The sequence below is a fragment of the Rattus norvegicus genome, chromosome 7 (genome assembly GCF_036323735.1).
Source record: "Rattus norvegicus strain BN/NHsdMcwi chromosome 7, GRCr8, whole genome shotgun sequence".
NCBI classification, from domain to species: domain Eukaryota; kingdom Metazoa; phylum Chordata; class Mammalia; order Rodentia; family Muridae; genus Rattus; species Rattus norvegicus.
The window spans coordinates 120,491,130-120,514,959 of NC_086025.1; the positions used below are offsets into that span (position 1 = coordinate 120,491,130).

The 23,830-nt window shown below is 50.7% G+C and overlaps 1 protein-coding gene across 2 annotated transcripts in view; it reads left to right on the forward strand.

The window, feature by feature from the left end:
* The first annotated feature begins 2,317 nt into the window (after positions 1-2,317).
* Tafa5 (TAFA chemokine like family member 5) overlaps positions 2,318-23,830 on the forward strand; it is a 221,274-nt gene continuing 199,761 nt past the window's right edge. Inside the window, exon 1 of one of the 2 annotated variants that reach the window (XM_039079768.2) lies at positions 2,318-2,600. In XM_039079768.2, coding sequence (XP_038935696.1) covers positions 2,489-2,600 — 112 coding nt within the window. In that variant the 5' untranslated portion in view covers positions 2,318-2,488. The remainder of the gene's footprint in view (positions 2,601-23,830) is intronic. The other variant, NM_001191991.1, reaches the window with a different exon arrangement.

Here is a 23,830-nt window from a genome sequence, read left to right on the forward strand (position 1 = left end):
AGCCCTCAAAGGTTCCACCAGCCCCTTGACTCTTTCTCACTGTGATGCCCGTCCCATGGATGTGATTGCATTTTTCTTGCTATTTCTCAAACCCAAGCGTCTCGGAGAGAGAATAATCTGCCCCGCGTGCCCGACATCTAGTAGATACCCAACAAATGCATTCTGTGTGAAGGAATGCCTGTCTCTGAGCAGGATTTCAGGAAAGACGGGATGACGTGGACTATGCATGGTTTAGAGAGTTGTTCCTTTTACAGGTTAAAAGGCTTTGATCAAAGAAAGGCATATGATGGCAGTTTGAGACGGTTATGGTCAACTTGTAGAACCCAGCTGATGGACCCCCGTTCCTGGGTTGGGGAGCAGAGATGTCCGTCTGGAATACTCAAGACAAGAGGTGCTACCCCCTGCCCACCTGACAATATCAGGATGTGTGGTTTCTGCAGACTGTCCTTCCTGCAGGAAAGTGAGCTTGGAGAAGCTATTCTGGAGAGGATGGTACCCAGAAAGCCTGGATCTTAATTAAACAGGAATTAGAAATTAGAAATTAGGGGGAAACCTCCTTGGTCCACATGTTCATACTACAGAGAGAACATCACCAGGGGCTAGGCAGTGTAAAGCTGGTCTCAGCTTCACTAGCATTGTCTTGAGTTTGTATATGCTTCTGAGAGGGAGTACTCATACATTCTATGCATGTGTGCATGTGCACATGCCGTATATTACATGTGCATATATGTGCCTGTGAATTCACCTGGGTGTGGCCATGCGACATGTCTGTGTGCCTATGCATATGTGTGCATGTACATGTGTGTGGAGTGTGGTCATATGGTATACATTTGTGCATGTATATATTTTGTATATGTGAGTGCGCATGTATGCTGTATATTATATTTATGCATCTGCATGTGTGTATATGTGTGCACATATGTGGATGTATGTGTGATCATGTAGCATGCATATGAATGTCAGTGCCTTGTGCATGGACATATGTAGGGGAGTGTGTGCATGTAGCCAGGTGATATACATGCATGAATGTGCATACATGTGGGTTAGTCATGTGAAGACAGGCTTGTGGCATGAATGTATGCATGTGGAGTGTGTGTGGACTATCTTTGTTCAGCTATGAGGTATGAGTGTGTGCATGCCTGTGTGATCTTGGTGTGCATGTGGAATGCATATGTGTCTGCATATGTGTATAATCTGGGTACTTGCCCTTCTACAGCCCGTCAGCAACTTTCTGTACAACATAGTCCCTTTAAATGCCATACTGGACCAGGGTGCAAGGTGAAAGACTCCTGCTGGTATCCACCGAGTAATTTGTCTCTGTTTCTAATGAGATCTTGTGTGGGTGTACCACCCTTTCCCACGCAGTACAAACACCAGTGAACACCCAAATTAGGTCTTCTATTAGCATGTTTACTGGTGCACAGAAAGGTAAGGAGAGTGAACTTCATGGCCATGTACTTACAGGGCCAACTGGGGACACACCCAGCTTTGGGAGTTTCTTGCTGGAGTGCAAGGAACTTACAAGGGAAAGTGGGGGAGGAACCGGATTCTGTTGGTTCACTGGTGTAAACCTGTTTTCTAACAGTAGGCATCAGAGTGGTAGTCACTGCTACTACCCACCTCAGAAAATCAGACCAGGGACTTTGCCCTGCACACACTCTGGAAAACGGATAAGGAGAGCGAGGAACCACAGACCATGGTCTGGGTGGAGGCTGAAGCACACTCAGGAGACGAGTATATCAGGAATGTCTTCTCAGGTAGACATAGAGTCCACAGGATGGCAAGTTCTAGAGACAGGGCGGGTCAGGTGCATTCAGATGCTCCCTGGTGGGCTCAGAGCAACAAGGCACGCTCTGGAGCCCTGGTGCTGGGCACATATGGGTTCCAACAGGCTGAAAGCATTATTTGCTTTGAATAAACTTTCAGTTCACTTTGGATAGATACCAAACAAGGTCTGGGACCCCAGTGTCACAGGCCTTCGGTGGAAGACTGGGGGTCCCAAGTCCCGATGGCCCTGAGGGTCCTGCGCGCCTAGAGCCCAGGATACCAGGATGCTGGGCTGTCTCTGTCGCCATCCAGAGGCTCGGCTGGGGCGCGGCGTCCCCTCTGCTCCGCTCCCTCGCCGGTCCCGGGCCAGTGCGAGGCCCCGCCACGCCGGGCACGCGCTCCAGGCGCGCCCCTCGTACTGGTGACGGGGCGCGCCGAGCCGGGGCGCGCAGCGACGCCCAGAGCCGCGGGCTGGCGTCCCCGGGCGGGCGAGCACGGGCGCGGGCGGCGCGGGCGCGGCGCGGGGCGGGCGGCGCGGGGCGCAGTGGGCCGGGGCCCGGGCGCGGCGGCGGCAGCGGAGGAGGAGGAGGACGGGGACAAGGAGGAGGACGAGGAGGAGGATGGCACGCGCGAGGCCCGCACGTGGAGGCCGGCGCGGGGGCGCGGGCAGGGCCGGCTGCTGAGACGCGCTGCTGCCCCCCGCGCGGGCACCGCGGCTTCAATGGCGCCATCGCCCAGGACCAGCAGCCGGCAAGATGCGACCGCCCTGCCCAGCATGTCCTCAACTTTTTGGGCATTCATGATCCTGGCCAGCCTGCTCATCGCCTACTGCAGTGAGTACCGTACACTCGGGCCCCACAAGGGCCTCGGGTCCTCCGAGCCGCCCTAGCCCCAGCCCCGGCGGGGCGCCCCGCGTCGGTGCGGAGTTGCGAGCGCGTGGCGCGCGGTCCCGGGTCTTGGCCGCTGTTCCGCTGGCCCGGGAGGGCTTGGTGCAGGCGGCTCCGGGTTCCAGGCACTCCGCGGCCGGGCGCAGCAGCCCCGGCGAGCTTCCGCGGACTAGCCAGCAGGGCCAGCATCAGGCCCAGGCCAGCACGGCGAGTCCCTACACGGCGGTGCCGGCTGCCCTGCGGTCGTCGCTCCGGCCCAGGCTAGCGACCGAGCGGAGCTTCCCGCCGGCGACACTCCCTCCGGGGACTTATGGGGACGCAGTAACCGAGCCTGAGCGGGACTCCTCGGGCAGGAGTGCCGCTTGGGTTCCTCCGACGCGTGGAGGAGCTTCTGCCTTGATAGGAAGCGGGCTCGCCAGATGCTTTCTGTAAAAGGAGAAGTAAGGGGACGGATGCCACTGGAGGGGAGGGCCCACTATCGCTGCAAGGGTGGTTCAGAGGAATGAACTGACGACCCAGTGGGTCTGGCAAGGGCTGGAAAGGAGGTGCGGGCTGGTCAGTGCCTGGCACGGGGTGGCTGGAGCTGGGCTTGAGCTGGGAGCGGGACGATGGGTGGCAGTAGGTCTCATCTGGGAAATGATAATCTGAGTCCTGGGTACAGTCTTGGGGCTACTGTAGGGCCGGTAGGCATCGTCCTGACTGGTGTCTGCTGATTGTTGGTAGCTGGTGGGGTGGATATAGGCTGGTTAGAGTCCTGGGTATAGGCTTTATAAGAGATGGGTGCTTGCCTGGTTACTCTGTCTGCCTTCCCGTCTCTGCGGGAAGAAAAACTAGTGCCTGTGAACACCTGTCATGAAAAAATGCCACAGGCAAGGGAAGTGATGGCAAAATATGGATTCTTTACAAAATTAAAATAAAAGGCCTTTGCCAAGTGATTCTTCTCACTCCTCCTCTTCTCCCTGGCCATCACTAGAGCCTGGGGCCTCCTAGCTCCCAATCCCAGCTCTGAAATGAGATTGCAGAGATCTTGAGACTCAAGTCAAGGCCAAATTTGTCATCGGAGTCTTGGGACGACTCTGAATGGGGATAGCTCAACCCTCAGCATCATCTAGGCATCTTAAGGGACATGCTAGTGTGCCCGGAGGAATTGCCCAGTCTGCATATCCCTGTGTTGCTGGGGCACCTTCCACTGGGGTTCATCAAGCAAGGGACTGGCTGCTGACAGTTCTCTAACCTTGCTGCCCTAGGATAGGGAAAGGCGAATGGTAGCCTGAGCCACAGGAGAGTGCTCACTGTTTAGCCTTCTGCAGCCTGCTGGCTTCTTTCAGGGTCTTCCCCCGTATCTCTGAATCTAGATTCCTTAATGAGACAAGAAGAGTTAAAGATGGGTAAACTCCAGAGATGGACTGGTGAGGTCAGGATGGAATTCACTTCCTTGTGCTGTCCCAGGAGTGGCACCTTCAGCAATGGGGGAGGGGCAAGGGGCGCTGAAACCGGAGCTAGCTGTTTTTCCTAGGCACAGACAGTCCTGTAATACTGTCCTTGGGTCAGCCCAAGAGCCCAGAGCTATAGACTGGGTTAATAGAGGCAATTCTGCAAGTGGAAAAAGGACAGCCGCCCACTGCTACTAACTGCATGACAGCCCAGCCCTTGACCTCAACACTCTGCTCTTCGGGGTGCAACCAAGCTGGGCCTTGTGTCCACTCCCAGCTTGCATAGCTTCTGTTCTTTGTTTCCCAGTAAGGCCTCAGTCCATCCTGGTGGCTTGCCCCTTGATCTGACTATAGGGAAGGATTCTCGTATAGTCAGAGAAGACGACAGTCCTACCATCCTGCCAGTTGGTTCTCTGCTACAAGGGCAGTTGGTTAGAATGTCTTATCCAGAAAAGCAGAAGTCTTTAATAATGAAGCTCTGAACAGCCACATTTTGATAGCTGTTTCCATCCCCACCACGTAATGGAATAATTGACAATAAGCTAACGTTTTCCAGACACACCCCATTACACCAGAAATGCAATTGGAGAAATTAAAGCATTTCCCTAAAATACAAAATAACATCATCATAATTTATAGCTGGGAATTAAAATTCTAGAGAAAAGAATATTTCTCTTTTTTCTCCTCCCTTAGAATTGATAACGCATAGAAAATGATAATTAGATAGTTATCCTGTGATTTCCAGCCTTTCTTTCAACACATCTGGGATGAAGGATAGTTAGCATTGTGTGCAAGATGTTTCAGTAAGGACTTTTATTGCCCTGAGTGTCTTTCTGCTATGGAGCAGATACACTTAGGAAGCCAGCGTCCATCTTTTAGGGCTCAATAATGCTGCCCTATGGTGCGTAGTTTCTCTGTAACACACATGGAGCTCACTTCCTGGCGCTAAGTGGAGGAAACTGGATTATTTCCTGGCCTGGTTTCTGTTGGGGGGATTCAACACTCTTGCCCATTGGATGTTCTTCTTTGCTATGTGCTTGAGAGTCATATTAAGGAGGTGGGCTCCACCCTCTGGCTAGTGAAAGACCTGCAGTCCACCAATTAGGCTGGTTGCTATGGTGATGCAGCCTTGTCATTTTCAGGGATTGGGGAAGAATTGCCAGGAAAAGGGGAAACAAGGGGGGGGGGGTTGCTGTGAGGCTGCCTTTAAAATCGGCGCTCTATTTCGTGTGTGCTAAATGTTACTTGCAAAGTCCGCTTCATAAACAAGCACCCAGCTGCTTGTCAAGGTCTGTGGGTAAAGTTCGATGGTGCTTGAGGTAAGAATAGGGGACCTGCTTTATTCTGGGAAACTCCTGAGACCAGCTTAGAGGGAGCCATGCATTTGAATTGCTCCAGTGTGTGGAGAAGGGAGGTCAGCTGGCCAGATGCCCTTGTTGAATGAGGTAGGACCTGGGGCTGGTGTGCTGTGTGCTGTAGCACCAAAGAGTTCGTCGTTCCACACTGGCTTGCATCATGTGGGGGATTATAGCAGCAAGAAAACGTAGAGGGGAAAAAAAGATGAGCTTTGTGACCCCCGAGTCTTGACTTTGGTTCTTGCAAGTGGTGTTTAATTCACAAGTGGAGGAGTCTGGGCTTTAGCATAGATGGCAAGTTCCCTCTTCAAAGCCGCGTGGTGGACAAACGCTCTTGGCATGTAAATGCCCCAAGGACGGCCTCATTTTTAGAGCACTGGGGAGTCCAGTGGAGGCGAGGCAGTGGAGCTGCCTCTTTCACATAGAGTTTTCTTTCTTCAAATAAATCCTGTTAAAATTGAATTGTGCCGTTCGGTTAAATCTCATGTCCGCAGCTGGGAATGGAAGAAATTACAAACAAGTTTTGAATTGTTTTTAATCCATTAGAATACTAACCGAGCGTAGGCACTTTGATGGTCCCCAACACGCATTTCCTTTACAAATACAATTTGTGGCATACTTAGTGCGGACGGCGATGTGCTGTACTCCTGCTGATCAAATATGATTTCTGAAGGTCTCAAGGAGGTAAAATTGAAAATACCAGAGGCTTCACAAAGTGATGCCTTTCTGGAAGCACTACTCCCCTTCTCTCCCTGCCTCCTATGCCCTAAGTTTTTATTTGATGAATATGGAGCATGAAGTACATTGTTTCTTTCTGCCACACAATGTAACGATAAGCTGCTTTTCCTAGCTGTACTCAGAGCCCCTGGTACAAGGAGACAGAGACATTTTGCATCCTCTGAGGGTCTTCTGTTTAGAAACCTGCAGGGAACAACTTGGACTTGACTATCCTTTGTCCCCTTTCAGAGCTGGGGCAGAGGATCTATATTAACCCTGCCCTTCCCCTAACCTCTCTGCGGGGCCATTTTTATCGAAGTCTATTGCCCACTTTACAGTTCTACACAGGGCTGGCTTCTTGCTCCCATTAGCTGTGAGCTATCCAGACCCCCTTGAAGCCACAGGCAGTTGGTACCAGAAAAGAGCTCGACTAGGCTCTTCCCTGCTGAATTCCCAGCTCTGGACCTGCCTCTACACACAGGGTCTAGAATATGTAGAGCAACTTTTGTGGCGTGAAGTACTTTCAGGTGACTTTATGGGCATAATTATGAGGGAATGTTATGACAATGCCGCAGTAGAAGAGAGAAAAAAAGCAAAACATTAAAATCCCCATTTCTTTATATAGCTCGGCAGCTGCCTCTTTAGAAGGGCTCATTTTTGCATTAAAACGTGGTGTGCTGGAGTTAATGACCTCTGCAGATTGCCACCTGTCACCCAGGGCTACAGTGATGCCCAACCCCCTCAATCAGGGAAAGAGTGGACAGGCAGTACCTTGTCTAGAATCTAAGCCTGGCAGATGAGGGTTTTCAGCTGCTTCTACGTGTCACCAGCCACTGGCTTAAGGCCTGTGAGGGGCAGGAACAGGACCGGCTGAGGCTTCTCATTCCTTTCCAAAGGGCTACTTGCATTGACCAGTACCTCTGAGCTGCCCCAGAGATTTCTGTAAGGTGGGGGTTTCTATGGAGGTCACTGGCACACACTGAATGTTACTGACCCCTCCTCCCTTCAGATGCTTCTGCTCAAGGGTGCTCCAAGTGAAGAGGCAGCCGGTGTGCACTGTCCTGGAGCTGAGCTATCCAGAGACATTCCCAGCATTAACAGAGGCTCTGGGTGACTGTTCTGGACCTCTCTGTCACTGAGGAGAGCATGGTGAACGTATACAAGACTTGATAGACTGGATATTCAAAACATACATGCTGGGTGCTTTCTGATGTTCACTTCTTCAAATGGCTGGCAGGGGAAAAGAGGACACTCCCCCTTGCCACTAAGTGGGGCTCCTTTGGAATCTAGCCCTCTGATCTGGGAAGCCAAGCCTCAACTTCTCAGACTCTGTCCTGGAGGATGGTGAATGGCAGGACTCCCTTGTCACTCTGTGGTTGGTCTCCCCTTTGCAAAGAGCTGACCCTGGGCTCACCTCTCCGGCTTCACAGGAATTCGTGAAGCTGGAGATGGAGCCTCTGTTATGTACCTTAGATATGTGTTGGGGGAGCTTCAGCCCGGTGCCAGGCTGTGGAGTAGAGAAATGGACAAGATGACTGCTGTCCTAGAGCTGACATCATAGTGGGAAGACAGATAGTTTACACAAAGGAAGGACTGAAGAGAGTAGGGAGAGGCAATCTGTGTCAAACATGGCATTCTTTAGGGTCCTTGGGCCATCTCCCCTCCACATCCACCTTGCACTGGGCACAAAGATTCTGCTCCATCCATGTTGGGAGTTAATCAGTGGCCCCTTACATCCTGCCTGCTTGTTTGGGCATTGTTTGCAAAGTAAGAGACAGGGAGGGCTATGACAAGCAGATGGGGCAATGCAGCCCTCAGGGTCCCTGATGTCAAGAAGATTGTCACAAGGAATAGGTTACCCGGAATGAAGAACCAGGCTGATCATGGCCCTGAAACACGGGCGATGCTCGCTGAATGAGTAAATGAAACAAAACACAGAATGCTCAGCCTGTCCTCCTGTTGAGACAGGAGAATCTCATTCCAAGTTCAAGGTCAGCCCAGACAAGTTAGTGGTATCCTACTCAGAATAAAAAGGGGAAGACGGCTAGGGAGGCACAGCAGTGGTAGAGTGTGTGCCTAGCGTGTGCAAGGCTTTGATTGCTCTCTATCCATTGCCAAGAAAAGTCCCAAAGTATCAAGAAGCCAGCCTTCCAGGTAGACTGTAAGAAGGTGCTTGCATTTGTCTTTCATGCTGTAGAAGACAGACAGACAGACAACAGAACAGACACACAGAGAGAAAAAGAGAGACAGAGAGACAGAGAGATAGAAACAGAGAGACTTCCACTGCATCTCTCCCAGTAGCCTCCTGGAGCCTGAATCTGTTTGCTGATGGGATGCAGGGATTGGGGGGAGGGCAGTCTTGGTCTGCCTGATTGTGTTTCTTCTTAGATATCCCTGTCAGCCAACTCCCTAGAGGGCTACAGCTCCCCAACAGGTGTTCCCAGTCATAAAAAGCCTTGGGTGTTAGTTACTTGAGACCATGTCCTACTCTGCTGCCCAGCCACTCCAGACAACTCTTTCACACTTTGTGCTTGGGGTCAGCCTCACAACAATATTTCTCTGGAACACTGTGGATACTTGTCTGCCTTCTGTCTATTTTTGCAATGATAGACAATTCTCCCTCACCACAGGCAGTAAGCTAGAGGGAAGCGATTAGCTGTTATCTTTCTAGGACTTGGTAAGGACTGAAAGGATCAGATGAAACAGTTGATAAGTGGGTGTGTCTGCAGGGCCAGGAGCTTAGCCACAAGCCCAGGGAGGTGCCGAAGCACAGCAATGGGACCTCAGGACTAGGACCACAAGGAGGACAGAGGGAGCAGTTGGATGGAGCAGAGAGCCATTGCCTTCTGAAAAGAAACTAACCTGTCAGATCCCTGAAGACCCGTGATTCTGACAGGCTTATTGAAAAGAAGGTGAACTGTGGTATTTCTGACCTATGCTCACTTTTGAGAAAAAGTGTGCCTGGGGGACAGAGGGAAGCCTCTCCAGGTGCCAGAATAAAAGGCTCGATGCTCTGGTGGCTTCCTTCTTCTTTTGCTTAGCTCTGGCAACCAGCATATCCTTGCTAGCTCCAAGGACTTTTTGTGCTCTGTTCTCACTCTGGGTCAGTTTCTCACGGGCATCGTATGCACTTAGACCTCTCCTTCCACTGTAGGGTGTGAGCAGCATCCCCCATCTCCACCGCCATAGCCCTCTTCCCAGTTGTGATGACCAAAGCTGTCCCTAGCCACTTGTCCCTTGGAGACTGAACTGGATGCTCATGAGCTTCTTGCCTGTGGGTCCCCAGTGGACAGGAATGAACTGCCATCTCCCAGCTTGTGGGCTTGAGACTTTGGGCTTCTGGAAAGGGTGAGATGAAGAACACTTCAGAGCTGTGAGGTCAAAGGATGTCCCTCTGCTCGGGCCCAGTAGGACTTTCCCCTATCCAGAAAGCCTGTGTGGGCTTTAAAGCTGCTGCAAGGCCTCCTCCTGGCTGCCTTTGCTGTTGGAATCACTTTCTGCTACAGGGAAGGTGTCTCCACACGTTCCCTCAGCTGCTGTTTCTCAGAGCTGGGACCAGCATGTTTTGAAGGTTGCTTGCAACATCCTCTCCGAGTCTTCATTTTTTTGTATCTATCACACATGGAACTGTACTGCTGATGGTGATGAAGCCATTTAGAGGCAATCAAACATCCCCGGTCCAGCATAGCAACAGAGGAGCCCATCAACCTCTCCTCATCCACCCACTTGCTTAATTATGCTCGCCTCTCTCGGAGGCAGCCCAGTTCCCACGTGTGATTTCAGAGTGTTCCGGGGGGTGCCTAGAGCCCTTCTTTTCCTCTGTGGGGAATTCTGCCCCTGCTCTCAGCAGGTCGGCTACTTCAGTGTCCAGGAAGCTGTGGCCTGAGACTGTATGTTCTGGGGGTGGAGAGCATGTGTGGTTGGTTCTGTTCTAGCCTGCCCCTTCCCCAGGCCTTGGTCACTGTGCCCTGGTTAAGTGTAGGCTTCCTCACGTGCTCTGCAGGGACTCAGATCCATTCACTCCTCTCTACCAATATGCTCTTGTCCTGTGGGCACCTGCGTCAAGATTTCCATGTTTCTGCCTTTCAAAGGCCAACATGGCCCTCTCTGGTTTCCTGCTATCTGTGGGATGGCTACATGTGCTCCATGGGAGAATGGATGTATGTGTGTTCTGGTGTGGTGGCCACCACTACACACAAGTACACTTGTGTGAACACACACACACTTAAAAACATGCTTACACATTCATGGCCACCTGCAGCTCCCAGATTATCTTCTAGAACTGCACATCTCTGTCTCACGTGCCCCATGACGAACTGAGAAGTGGTGGCTGGCACTACTCTTCTCTCTCTCTCTCTCTCTCTCTCTCTCTCTCTCTCTCTCTCTCTCTCACTCACTCACTCACTCGTGGTCACCTGCAGCCTCCAGATCATCTGAGGCAACTGTACATCTGCAGCTTTTCCTACTTCATCGCCTGTGTGTTAAACAAAATCTGTCACCTGGGCCTCCAACCTCATGAGTCTCTGGAGATCACAAGTTGATAGAACAAGGGGAGGTAAAGGCTAGACTGCTCTTAAAGATTCCTCAAGGATCATTCATTAATCTGTCCCTCACTCAGTAAGCCAAGGAACTATGGGTAGCCCAAAGAGGGGGCAATGAGAGCCAGTTAGGAGACGGTAGAGATAGACTCTTGGGCTCTTGACGCTGGGCCTTCTGTGACTGGGCCTTCCATTGTCACTTCCTGCTGCTACTTGTGTGTCCTTTGTGCATACCACACCTCAAGCAAATACCTGCTTTCCCTCTTCCGGTCCTGGTTCCCCTGCTTGAATGGATGGTGGTGACTGACCTCCAGGGTTGAGATTTTCCCTAAGAGGATTGGAGATGTTTCATGTGGGCCTACTGAGTCTATGTCTGCAGCCTTAGAACCAAACTGCAAAGCCACAGCATCCAGTCACAAGCTCCCCTGTACTGACATTCCTTGTTTTCGACCAACAGGAGGCTGTCTTGACAACTGCTTCTTTTTGGCTTTAGCTGTTTACCCTATGGAAATGTACCCATCAACCACTCCACAAAACGGAGGCATTTCCCAGTGAACACCTCTTCTGTGTTTCACCTTGATCATTTAACATGAGCTTCAGAGGGTGTGGCAGATGTCCCAGGCCCTAGGCGTATACTGATCTCTAAGGTTGTTGCTGAGATCTGCCAGCCTGGAAGGCCGACAGTAGCTGGATAGATTGTGAGCCCTGTGCCTGCAAGACTGGGATATGAGTCACAGAGTTCTCAGATGGTTCCTCTCTACCTTTGGCTACCTATTTGGCAATGGTATACAATGTCACATGGCAGAATCCACCCAGGGGCTTTCTCATGATATCGCGGATGTGGGAATTCAGGAGAAGCCTGAGCCTGTATGTATTCTGAGATGTGTCTGATGCCTGGAGCTGCCCTTCCCTGCTCGGCCCCTCCTCCCTGTGGCCACAGGACTCCCTAATGGTTGGATCTTTCAAGTGGCTAGGCTGAGCTAAAGGACATTTTCTGTTCTGGGCACAGTGAGTCTTAACCCTCAGTGGTCTGGCCCCGGCCTGCTGCATATAAACCCAAGGTCCTTCTGCCCATCCTCTGTTCTTTCTACCTTTGTACCAGACCCAGCACCCAGAGATATGAGGACAGCCACATCTGCTGCCCTCAGGAAGCTCCTACTTCCAGGCAGGTTAACACCAGCACAGGCTTTGAGGTGGAGAAGAGAGGATGTTTAAAGGTGGGACGGCTTCTAGGGTAAGATCTGCTGATTCCACCGTCTTGACCCTGCTGTTGACTCGTCTTAGAGACACAGTGTGTGTCTGGTGGCAGGTGAGCCTCTCTCCTCCATTAGCCTCAGGGAGATGTCATGGGTGGGGCTGAGCTAGCTGCTTGTCAGAAATGTAGATACACGGTGTTGAAGGTGCTTCTAACCTTTCCCCAGGAGCCCGGAAAAGTCCAAGAACATCTGTTGGAGTGGGGTGAGGTGATGGGAACTAAGTTCATCAAGGAGCCTACAAGGGCTTTTTTCTCTCTTCAGAGGGTGTGTGTGTGTGTGTGTGTGTGTGTGTGTGTGTGTGTGTGTACGCGCGCGCGTGCGTGTATAAGGGACAGTTATTAACTTTTCTTTATTTTCTCTGCTCACCCTCCAAGCATCCCAGCCTGCATGCCTGGTTCCTGTGCCCCAGATCCAAGCTTGTAGTGAGCTTCAGAGGGATTTCTCAAGAAACATAGAGAATAGAGGCTGTGCAGATGTAGGCTGGGGAGGAGGGGCTTTGGGACACCCTGTTAATTCCACCCAATGGACTCAACCGCCGTACATATTAGATCTTGAGCTTCAAGTGGGAGGGGTGGTTGAGCCCGTTGAGGTCTCTCCCTGCCTCATCAGAGACAGCTCTGTCCCAAGAGTTGTCTCCCCTCTGAGGGTTAGGAAGGCCCATGCCCTATGTTTTGTCCACGAATTTCTTTATTCATTTCGAAAGCCACTGGACAGCAAAGCCACGGAAGGATTATTTTTTTTCCTGGCATGGCTGACCTGAGAACAGATTCGTAAAGCCCTATTAATGTCCTTTGACTCCAGACTGAGTCAAAAAGGAACGGGTGGTTGGTCTTGTATCTGCCATGCATTGGACTTTATTGTACACCCAAAGGAGCCAGTTTAGAGAAGACTCAGATCCGGGAGCCTGAACCTGGGTGGGTGATTTTAGGGGAGGTTGGAGCAATCTCTGCAGGTTTCCAGAGGCTCCTTTCTGCATTTTTTTCCTTTTATCAGATAAAATGCTAACAACCCCAAAGTACTATTAAAATGCTGTTTGGCCACGTGCTAGCGGCCTTCCATCCAGAAACATACTCTTACCCTAGTTTTTAAATTACTTCTCTCCTGTAGCGTTTTGCTATGTGATGGCATGTCCTAAATAAAGTGAAATGGCTTCATTAATTGGTGCTAATTTATGTTTCTCAGTTTCTATGCTAGAGTAGCTGAAGGAGCCAGGCAGAGTCCTCTGTGGCCTGATGCATAGTCGTTTCTGCCCGTTTCCTCTATGGCTCATTTCCGGGAAGGAGCTGCTGGCTTGGTGTGGAGAGATGAGTAGGAAGCTTCCTCTGGTTCCCACAGATCTTCTCCATCTGTGAGGGGCACGGCAGGACTAGGATTTGGTCTGGGTGAAGCTTTTGGGGGTGGGGCTTGGTCGGGGCAAAGCCTTCCTGGGGTGAGGCAGACCTTAGCCTGGACGAAAACCTACACACCTGAGACATGATGTGTAGGACTCTATCATTGCGAGACAACTTTGAGTGTCAAACTCCACGTGAAGCCAAGTGTGTAGAAACTTTGGTTACAGACCCTGGGATTGATTCTGAATGGGGGGCTTGGCTCCCGGAGCTGTTGTAGACGATGAACTTGGAGACATTTCTGAAGGCCAGGGCTTGGAGTCCTGAGCTCCCTAGACTAAGGAAACCACCAAAGCAACTGAGTTGGTGCACTCGAGCTTTGGAATTGCCTTGCCAGCTGGCTCAGCCCCTACAGCATGTTTCCTATTTCAAGATAGGAACTGCTGTCCCACAGAGAGGTGGAGTGTCTCTGAGGAGACCACAGTTTGCTCTGAAGCCATGCTCTTCCTGAGCACAGCGGTACACTCCCTTTGCTTCCCTTTATTCCCTAATATTCCAGAATGGAGCGGAAGCTATTTTTAAAGTCATTCTGAAAGCCTCAAATTCTTCAGAGTGGTCCAGGACACCTAAGGGGCAGTCATCACAGCTCTTAGTCACCAACCTCTCCTCAGGTGGCCATGGGTTTCTTTCAAATCCAGAAGTAGCCAGGACACTCTGGGAGATGAGTGTCACTTCACTCAATATGCCTGTGTCGGGTGACCTTGAGCACGTGGGAAAGGGGCTCCAGACTCAAATTCAGGGCTGGCTGGTCATTGTGCAGAGTAGGGGTGCAGGTGGGAGGACCCAGCTTGGACATGCCTTCTCTACTCTTTCCACAAGAAGGGCATGTCGTAACTAAGCAAACATGAATTAAACTGAAAATCATGAGCTCTTGTAAAGGACCCTGTGGGTGCCTGTCAGCATCCAACCGCTCTGGGAATGTGACTCAAGGTCTTCCATGCTTTTCACCTGCCACCCTCTCCACACTCACTGTGGAAGCTGGGCTTGCTCTCTGCCGTGTCCTTACCTAGCTCTCTGCCTGCTTTGTATGTACATGTGACTCTCTGTGGAGTGTGCACTGTCGTCTTGGATTCTGAAGCCTCTGTCTAGGACATTGGTTCTCAACCTTCCTAATGCTGCGGCCCTTTAATACAGTTGCTCATGCTGTGGAAAAATTATTTTTGCTGCTACCTCATAACTGTGATTTGGCTACTGTTATGAATCACAGTGTACCTGTCTAATATGCAGGATATCTGATATGTAACTCTTATGAAAGAGTCGTTCATCTCCAAAGGGGTCTTGACCCACAGATTTGAGAACCCCAGGTCTAGGACCTTTGAGGGAAGCTTTCTGTGAATTTTAACCCAGTGGGTACAAGCTGAGACTGTGGGGTCTGAGTGTGCTTCTCACTTAAAACCAGTGCAGCAGTCAAAGCAATCATTGGGCAGGTAGGGGACCTCTTGGAAGAAGTGGTGGCTGTCACCTGTGGCGGATGAGGTAGGATTTGAGGAGCAGTGGAGAGGATCAAGAGGGCAGTCTGCTGCTTTTTTCTGATGATGGACAGGACTGGGGGCAAAGACCTTGAGAGGAGGGCGACTGAGCTGGGAGTGTGTGGTGTGAGGTGGGGCTCGTGGGCCTCATAAGTACCTCAGCAGCACTCTGGGAAGCCCTTGCTTCTAGGTCACCTTACTAAAGCTTCTTCCTTGGTGACTCCACAGTCTAGGAAGTCTAGATTTTCATTCATTTGTTCCTTTCCTTTGTTTTCTTACCGTAAAACGTCCATTTGCAGAGGACCGTGTGGAATGTTCCACATCACATCTCACAGCAAGCTAAGAGTCCTCAGTGCTTTTCATGCTCAGAAAACACAGTGTCTCCCCAGCTCACAGTATAGCATGGTAGTGCCTGGCTTTGACCAATGGACTGCCTTGTCGCCTCTAGGTGTGGCTTGGCAAGACATTTCAGCATTGCTGGCTGACAGGTACCAGCAGTTCAGAGAGGAAGACTGCTATAGATGGTCCACCCAATTGCTGCAGCATTTTCTGGAGGGCATTGTGGGCTTTTTGCAGTCTTGAGACACAGGAACACACTTGACCTCTAATCCCATGTATTGTATCAGGAAACATCCTGTGTGACATCATTGCAGCAGCCTGCCACAGACACCATGCTCGGGCCCTACTTTGACAATACCTCAATACCTAAGGACCTACCTGTCCTCACCAGAATCCTCCGTTTCCAGCAAGTGCGTACATCTTAAGCCATTCCTTGCTGTAAACAGATGGTACCAGTCACCGTACATATTTCACCACAGGGACCTCCTGTGGGAGGCTAAAAACACGAATCTTCCTCGTATACACAGAGAAGCAGAGAACCACTGCGGTGCCCTTTTGCCTCAGTGTGAAAGCGTTGGGGTTTGAACACAAAGAACTCTCACCTCCAGGTCAGACCTTTAGATGTGAACGGCCCCTGCCCTTAGGTATGGAACTGGGTACTCACCACTCTAGATTGCTTCAGTAAATGGTTTGAAGCTCTGCAAAAAGATATTCTGTCATCCTGTAGAGCTGTTGGTGCTAGACAGCTTGGAGAGAACTCCATATCACATCTCTTTAGCTGTGTTTGTCTGGGCAGAGAGCCCTGCCCACCAGGAACAGGGTTGTTGCCCAGGAAGATATGCTGTCCGGAAGAGTCTGTCTGTGGGGCAGAATGAGTGTGGAGGTAGGAGGTGACTGGTCAACTGGGTGTGGCTGCCAAGGTCCTAAATGGATCATTTGGAAAGATAGCGAGGTATAGATCTGGCTCTTCTGGAAAGTTCTCTGTTGCCCCTTCCTGGGGGCTAATGCAAGACTAAGGAGCCCTGGGGGAACATTCAAATATGATGACGTTAGCCATGTACCTAGACCTAGTCCTTTTATGTGGGAGTCCAAATGAGCCTTCTGGAATAGGTGTAGCCCCCTTTCACCCTGTATGTTCCCCAGGTATCATTGAGATCTTAGGCATGTTCTAGCCTCAGAACCCTCACCTTTAATGATGCTCTTCACCTTGAGGGCTGCACTATAGTTCTCCAAAGGTGGGGAGATTGTGTCTTGATAGTGGAATGGGGTGGTGACCCTCAGAGAGAACCATGCGTGCTGCCATAGTGAACTGGGTTGACTTTAGTACAAACTTGGCTGTGGTGGTGGCAGCAGACAAGGTAACAGGAGCAGGATGTGTCAAGATGGACAGAGAACCTTAAGCACCCCACACCTCTGATTCCCAGCACCCAGGCACTTGAGGGAAAATCCCTGGTGTAGTGGGACTCCTCTTTCTTAGGGCTTGGATTCTGGGATCAGGGGCAGGCTTTAGCCCTGGCCTTATCTATGGTGGCTGAGAGCCGTGACAAGGCCTTCCTACTAGGCTTAGGGTCCTCACAATACAACAGTATACAACCTTCAATGCAGAAACCATTGTATATAGTCCCTGGAGTCCTGACCCTGGGCCCCACGCCATCCTGATGCTCCAGTCTCGGCCCATCTCTCCCAAGTTCCTGTCTGTTGTAGTCAGGATGTTAGGTGACTGGCAATGTCATCATGTCATTGTAGACAAGAAAGCTGAGTTTGGAGAGGTAGGTGCCTTTTACATTCATCCAGGCCTTAAATGAAGGCCTGACTAGACATTGGGGCTTCCTCTCCTAGAGACTACACTGAGGATACACTAGGTCACAGCTCTTAGCCTGTACCAGAAGTGGGGGAGCATGCCCAGGAGAGGAGGCAGAGTAGACAGCATTGAGTGCAAGAAAACAGACCATTGAACACTGTGTAGTCTCTGGGCGTTCCACAGGTCAACAAGTAGATGTTGGGACTCCTAGAGTTCCTTAAAGGCCTGCTGAATCCCAGAACCTGTCACCCATCTCCTACCCTGTTTAGCTGCTGCTTCAGCACCTGCTCTGTCATTGTTCTGTGGAAGTTCAGGAATCAATGTTTCTAGAAACAATGTTGCCACTAGTGATTGTAGCCTTTAGGAGCTCAGTGGGAACCCATCAAAAACCAGGTCTTGGTTACAGTGTTTTTATTCTAGAGCAGAGACAGAAAAACCTGTCCTACTATGTTATAGGGATGCAGACTGGCTGTCTCTGAGTGTGCAGGCAGTGAGGCAGAAAGGCCTCTTCTGGACGCTACCCTTGATTCCCCACCTGATTACAAAATGGGAGCTCTCTGGCTTCAGAAGCCTCTGAAGAAGAGTCAGTGCTGCTGAGGGACGTCCTGAAGAGGTGAGGCTAGGTGTGGCTTGTAGATTGGCACCTGTCCTTCCAACCTCCAAAGCACTTGAGCTTAAAGTGCTGGCCACACTCCTTCCTCATTCCTCCCTTGATGTGTGCACTCCTAGGGGTTTCTTGCCCATGTAAACATTTCACATAAGGAAAAAAATCTGCCTGGTAATACCAAATAGTGTGAAGACTGGCCCAAAACACAGTTCTTGCATGGCCTAGAACTGGGTCATATTTGATGACAAGTCCTTGCCAGGATGATGATAGCGCTTGTGATATACTTTGTCACCAAACTGTACCACTTAGCACTCACCCACACCTCAATCTTGTTATTTACCTACCAGTGTCTGGTTGTCCCCTACAACTCCAGTCAGAGAGCCCAGCTTGGCCTAGCGGACCACAGGTCTACCTTTGCTGGCCTGATTTCATTTGTCTCCTGGCATATGAGATTGGGAAAGCCTCTGCTTCCCAGGTGGGAATCTATGACAGCACTGACACCTCTTGTCCCCAGCTCTTCTACTCTTCCCCTCCCATGCCTGGACTGAGGCCTCTGTGTTAGCTTTGCTTTGCTGTGATAGAAGATCTCTACCAGCTCATGGTTTCAATGATCCCACGCTTGTGACGTCTGTCTCTCGAGACAGAGCTGTATGTCATGGCTAATAGAAGTGTGTCAGAAGTTTCATACCTCATGGTGGACAGGAAACAGAGATATAGAAGTTGGAGAGGGAGAGGGAAAAGGGGAAAGGGAGGGGAGGGGGAGGGGGAGAGAGGGGGAGGAACAGATGAGGTATCAGGTATAATCTTCACAGGTCTACTTTCAGTGGCCCACTTCCTCTGTCTCCTAATAATGCCATCACATGATGACCCCCTCACAGAAGTAGTCCATTGACTAGGACAGTGACTTCAGGATCCAACCACTTCTCAAAGCCCGCCAGCTGGTTGCCATGTCCGCAGCACATGAGCCTATGTGAACATTGCTTAGTCAAACCTTCAAGTGTACCACATACCTCACAGGGTGTGGCTCCTTGCAGAGTAGAGGGGGAAGTTTACAAAAGTAAGGATAGTTTATAGAGGCGTTCAGAGGACTCCCTATCCCCAAGCTGCAAAGTGCCTCTGCATTGCTATTTGACTGTCACGCCTTCCCCAACTCTGCCAGGCAATCTTTAGCAAACAGACCCAGAAACCTTGTGGCAAAGGCCTTGCACCCTGCCAAGCTGAGGAAAGGAAACTTAACGTGTAATTCAGATCCTGTGATGAGGAGACTCTTTCTGCCTTGAAAAGCCAGGGACAGCCTAAAAGGAGGGGACAGACATGTGGGTGGTACATCTCCCACATTTAGGTGAAGTCAGGTCTCCACGGCTAAGGGGCACTTGACAGGTGCTGATTGGTCTCAGAGAGGGAAATCAAGGTTTATGAGTATCTCTGGTTGAAGGCCATGGACTGGACTCCAGGACACAGAATCCGGGAGGGATGCAAGAAAGTGATGCCTAGGAAGGAGGCCAAAACTTAAGATGGGACTTGGAGAAAGTGGTCCCACAAACTGTATGGCCTGTGGATCTATATTTGTGCAGCCCAGGGACATCTGACAGACCCAGGCAGCAAGATGCTCTGAGCTTTGTCTTGGTAGGTGCCCTGTGGGAAGGGTTCCTCGTTGTAGGTAGTGTGTGTTGAAGTATTTCTATTCTTACGGTCTAGTGTCTCGGCCACACTGCAGTACAGAATAATGCGTTTCACTGCTCTTACAGACAAATGGTAATTTCCAAGAGACTTTTAAGTAGAACTAAAGGCAAATAAAATCAGAAACTAAGACTCCCTAGGTACAGAATGGTGGGGAGAACAGAAGGTAGGCTAGGGGCCAGTGTGTGTTCAGGTTCAGCACAGTAACTCTCAGCAAGTGTTCTCCCCTGGCAGAGTGCTATCCACACACAGGGCGCTTCCTGGAGAGCAAGCAGTATTGGACCTGGGTCTCCTCAAGGCCAGCTTCCGCTAGCAACATGCTTGCAGAGTGAGACCATGCATCTTTGGTTCAAGTTGTGTTTTCAGTTACAGGGATGGATTTCCTCCTGGGCAGCATCCAACATCAGCAATTGAAACTTGGAAATAGTGGTATCAAGAGGGTGTAACATACCCATTCTTCCTGCAGCACGGGCAGAGCCATTATGAACTTCCCCAAACTGGGTGGTGTTTCATTCTGGTGGAGGCTGAGTCCCTGAGTGGATATGACTCAAGGCTGCTGGATGTCCTGCTGCTGTGCATTGCATGTTCCTGGGAAGCTCGCATGTGCTCTGGATGTGATTCTTCAGTGGTGCTGATGACATCAGGGAAGTCTGTTTGGGCCATTTCATTCATGGGACCAGAGTTACCTGCTCAGATGATGCTGGGGCTATTTACAGGGATTCATAATACAATGGCTCCCGCTTGTGTGAGGTTTCCCAGTTGCCTAACAGTAGGAAAGAAAAAAAAAAGGGTTGAGCTCTTTTTTTTTGTTTCTTTGTTTTTGTTTTGTTTTTAGAGCTTTCCATGCATTTCTGTGAGAAGGTCCCATGTGTCTGTCTTTCTGTCTGCCACCCTAGGATACTAACCCCTAATCCTGAGATCAGTTGCTCTGGGAGGGGCAAAAGCATGGGAATCTAGTGCTGGCCACCAGCCGCCACCCAATCCTGTGTGCAAAGCTGATGAAATGCACACACGCCCCCTTGAAATGCCACATTGAGAAATTTTCATCTCAATTAACGTAACAATAAGTTTTCGCAGGCTGCAGCAGTGGGCACTGGAAAATTAGATGACACCTTCTTGGCACCTCATGTTGGTGAGAAGGCCAACTGATTATTTTTATATTACAATCCCCAGTCGTTGTCAAATTGATTAATAAATTCACCGAAGAACCGTTAACTCTTAATAAATTTAATTTTGGTATTTGGGGAATGACTTTGCTATGACCTTTGAGTCTTGATGCTCTGTGTGGGGCAACATCATGGGTTTCACATCCTGTGTAGTGGTCACAGAGCCTGCCCAAATGCAGATACACATGGTCTTGGGTGTCCCTGTGGTGACATGGAGTGTCTCTTGAGGTTTTCTTTGATAGCAGCTGCATTGAGTTCCTTGGAAGACAAAGCAGAAAAGAGAATGGCCACTGGTCACATGGCTTTTATGCTATTTTCATGATTCGTTGTCCTGGAATGTTGAGGCCACAGTCACAAGCTGGGCTGACCCTCTGGTGGCACTCTGCATAGTTCATCTCTAATCTCAAAAACTGCAAGGCTTATGCTGTCATTGCCATATGCTAGAACTATCATGGCCCAATGTTGGATGAACCACGGTCGTCCCGGCCAGGCCAACCTCTGGTAGGGACCCTTCTGCAGTAAGAGATGGAGGTTCCAGCATGCTGTCCAGAATTAGATGGCCGTCATGCAACTGTGGCATCAGGCTGGCCCCAGCAAGGGCCAGTCACTGTGGATTCCTGTCTTGAGCCTTTCTTGCCCTGCCCTGTTGGCCATGTCCACTCTGCCCCTAAACTTGACTCTAAGCCCAGACCCACTCCTTCCAGGTCCCAGCCTGCCTCTGGCTCATCTCTCTTCTATTCTGATCCTGCTTTTCCAGCGGACTTCTTGAGGTCACTGCTGACCTTTCATTGGCCATTTCCAAGGCCTATGTGTGGAGCCTTGCCCCCTCCAGCTCTATGGCTTCTCGCAGTGTCTCCCTGTTTCACAACAGTACACCAGGGATGCATACTCATGGCTTGGCGAGGGTTTCCTACTCTTCCAGGATGTTCTCTCTCACATCGGTAACTGAGCACCACCTCCCTGATGATGTAGGTGCTTCATCTTCAGAGAACTGGGAGTCTGGCTTGGGAAACAGCACAGAGGCAGGGTACCCTGATATAAAGCCCTCGGGTGTCTCTGTGGATGACAGGAAGCATGGGATGGCAGTCATACCAGATTGGGGAGGGGCAATTGAGAGCCACAGTTCTGACAAAAGCATTCCAAGCAGACGGGGGACTTTGTAGGTTCCTTGCGTCAACTGCAACTAAGCCGTGTGGGCACCCTTTGGTCTTTGTGGACCTCCTCTAGCTATGTTCAACATATAGGCTCCTCTCTACCAGGTCAGAGGAAAGCCGGGAGTCTACTCTCTGGCCCTAGACCTGCCCTGTGCCACGGCTGAACACCATTACTGTTCAACTACCTCCAGCCTTGACCTCTTATCAGTCGAGGAGAAAGAAACCAAGTGACATAGGGCTTCGGCAGCCCGATTTCTGATTGGCCCCACAACGTTCCTGCCGTTAACTTTATGACGCGGTACCCAAGGACTAATTAAACCAGATGGCGGTAAAACCCGAGTGGAGACGCAGAGACACTTTTACATTTAAGTTGATCAAAATTAGGTAGAACAGCATATGCTGGTGGAGATTGAGAATTTTTTTAACTACATATTAACGGCCGCGCTTAATACCCTTCCTGGAGAGCTCAGCACAGCCTGGGCCTTTGGCGCTCCACACTCACGTCTTCTAGTTCCTGTCACCCAGCCGCGTGGTTGTGGTGTAATTTAAGCAAGCAGAATATTCTCCACAGACATCCCCCCAAAGATCCTGGGACACTAACTGCTGGGGGGAATGGGAATCAGCCCCCGTTTTCCAATTCTTGTCTGTGCTGGGGATGCCAAAAAAGGTCATATTCATGCTGATGGGACGCTGTGACTTTGAGGAGTGAAGCCCACTGGCTCTAAGCCTCTGCAACGCTCCTGCATTTTGGGCTTGTCCTCATGTCTGAGTTCCGGGGCTAGGGTCAAGGGTGGCACTGAAGTGCATGGAGCCTCTAATGTCATGAGGAGGACTTCCTGCGACTGGGTGGCTGGGCCCATGCTGGAATTTATCTTCTAGGCAGAGTATGCCTCCCAGTTCTGGGGAAGTGTGGTTGTCTGTCTGGGCCTGCTCACCCCACAAGATGGGACCCTCACTCCTACAGAGAGATGCAGCTGCCCCCATAGCCTTACTAGGCTGGGTTCATTTGAGGTGAAATTCTTCTTCAAGAGTAATTTACTACTGTCATGTGCTTTCCAGAGGCGTTTGGTCTAACCACCCTTTTGTGTGATCACAACTTCTAACGAAGTCCTCAAATGTCTTCCCTACCCTAGAACGTTGCTATGAGTTGGTCACTGCCCTCTCCCTCTGCACTAGAAACTCCAGAGATTACAAGTGTTTTGAGAGAAACCCCCTAAATCTGACATGTGGGGTTTCTACCTCATGGCCTCTCCCTGTTGGTAAACCAGCTGGTTTCTGACTGGTGTGTGTGTGTGTGTGTGTGTGTGTGTGTGTGTGTGTGTGTGTGTGTATTGGGGGAAGGCTTTAGTTTCAGGCAATAGGCTCCCAAGGTGACTCCATCTTCCAGACCTGAAGTCTACCTCAGAGATAGGCTTCCTGCTTAGTTGACAGGGCATCCGTACATGTGTTGTTCACACTAGCAGGTGCCGAGTGGAGACAGGCGCTGTAGGCCTCAGGCCGCAGGGCAGGTGCTAATGGAAACAATTTACTCACCTCCTCCCAGGCCCTCTGCCCTTCCCGCTCCCACACTTCTGAGCCCTCTGAGACCCTGAGCATGAATCTGGATGAGAGAGGATGTCCCAGAAGCCAACTGTGGCTAGGCCTTGGCCTAGAGTATGATCAGTGCTGACCAGGAAGTTTGTTTCTGCTCTGTCTACCATGTGCGCGGCAGGCACGAACGCAAGAACACTCTCTCTCTCTCTCTCTCTCTCTCTCTCTCTCTCTCACACACACACACACACACACACACACATACACACACTTACACATTTACACACACACTCTCTCACTCACATACTCACACACTTACACACACACACACACACACACACACACACTCACACAAACACACATTTGGGGCTACTGACCACTGAGCCACCACAGGCCTTAGCCTGTACTTGGAAGCTGCAGAACTTAGTCCAGTTTGTGCTGCCCTGTCCTCCTGCTGACTCCCTGTCCCTGTGTCCAGAGGCTATGATGGAGCCAGATGGTGTGATTCCCAGGGCCAGGCTCTCTGCTTGGCTGCCCAAGAGGCCTCCTGCCCCCCCACCCCTTCCTTCTGTGCATCCCTCCCCCTGCTGTCCTCCTGGGCAAGTGAGATGGGGGCGCATGCTGGCAAAGGCCTACCCTGTTTTCCAGTCCACTGACGCTGGCATGTGACAGTACGGGGCAGTCCCATGAAAAGCCCCTTTGTCTCTTCTCACTAATTAAGAAATAGCAGCAGGCCTCAAGGG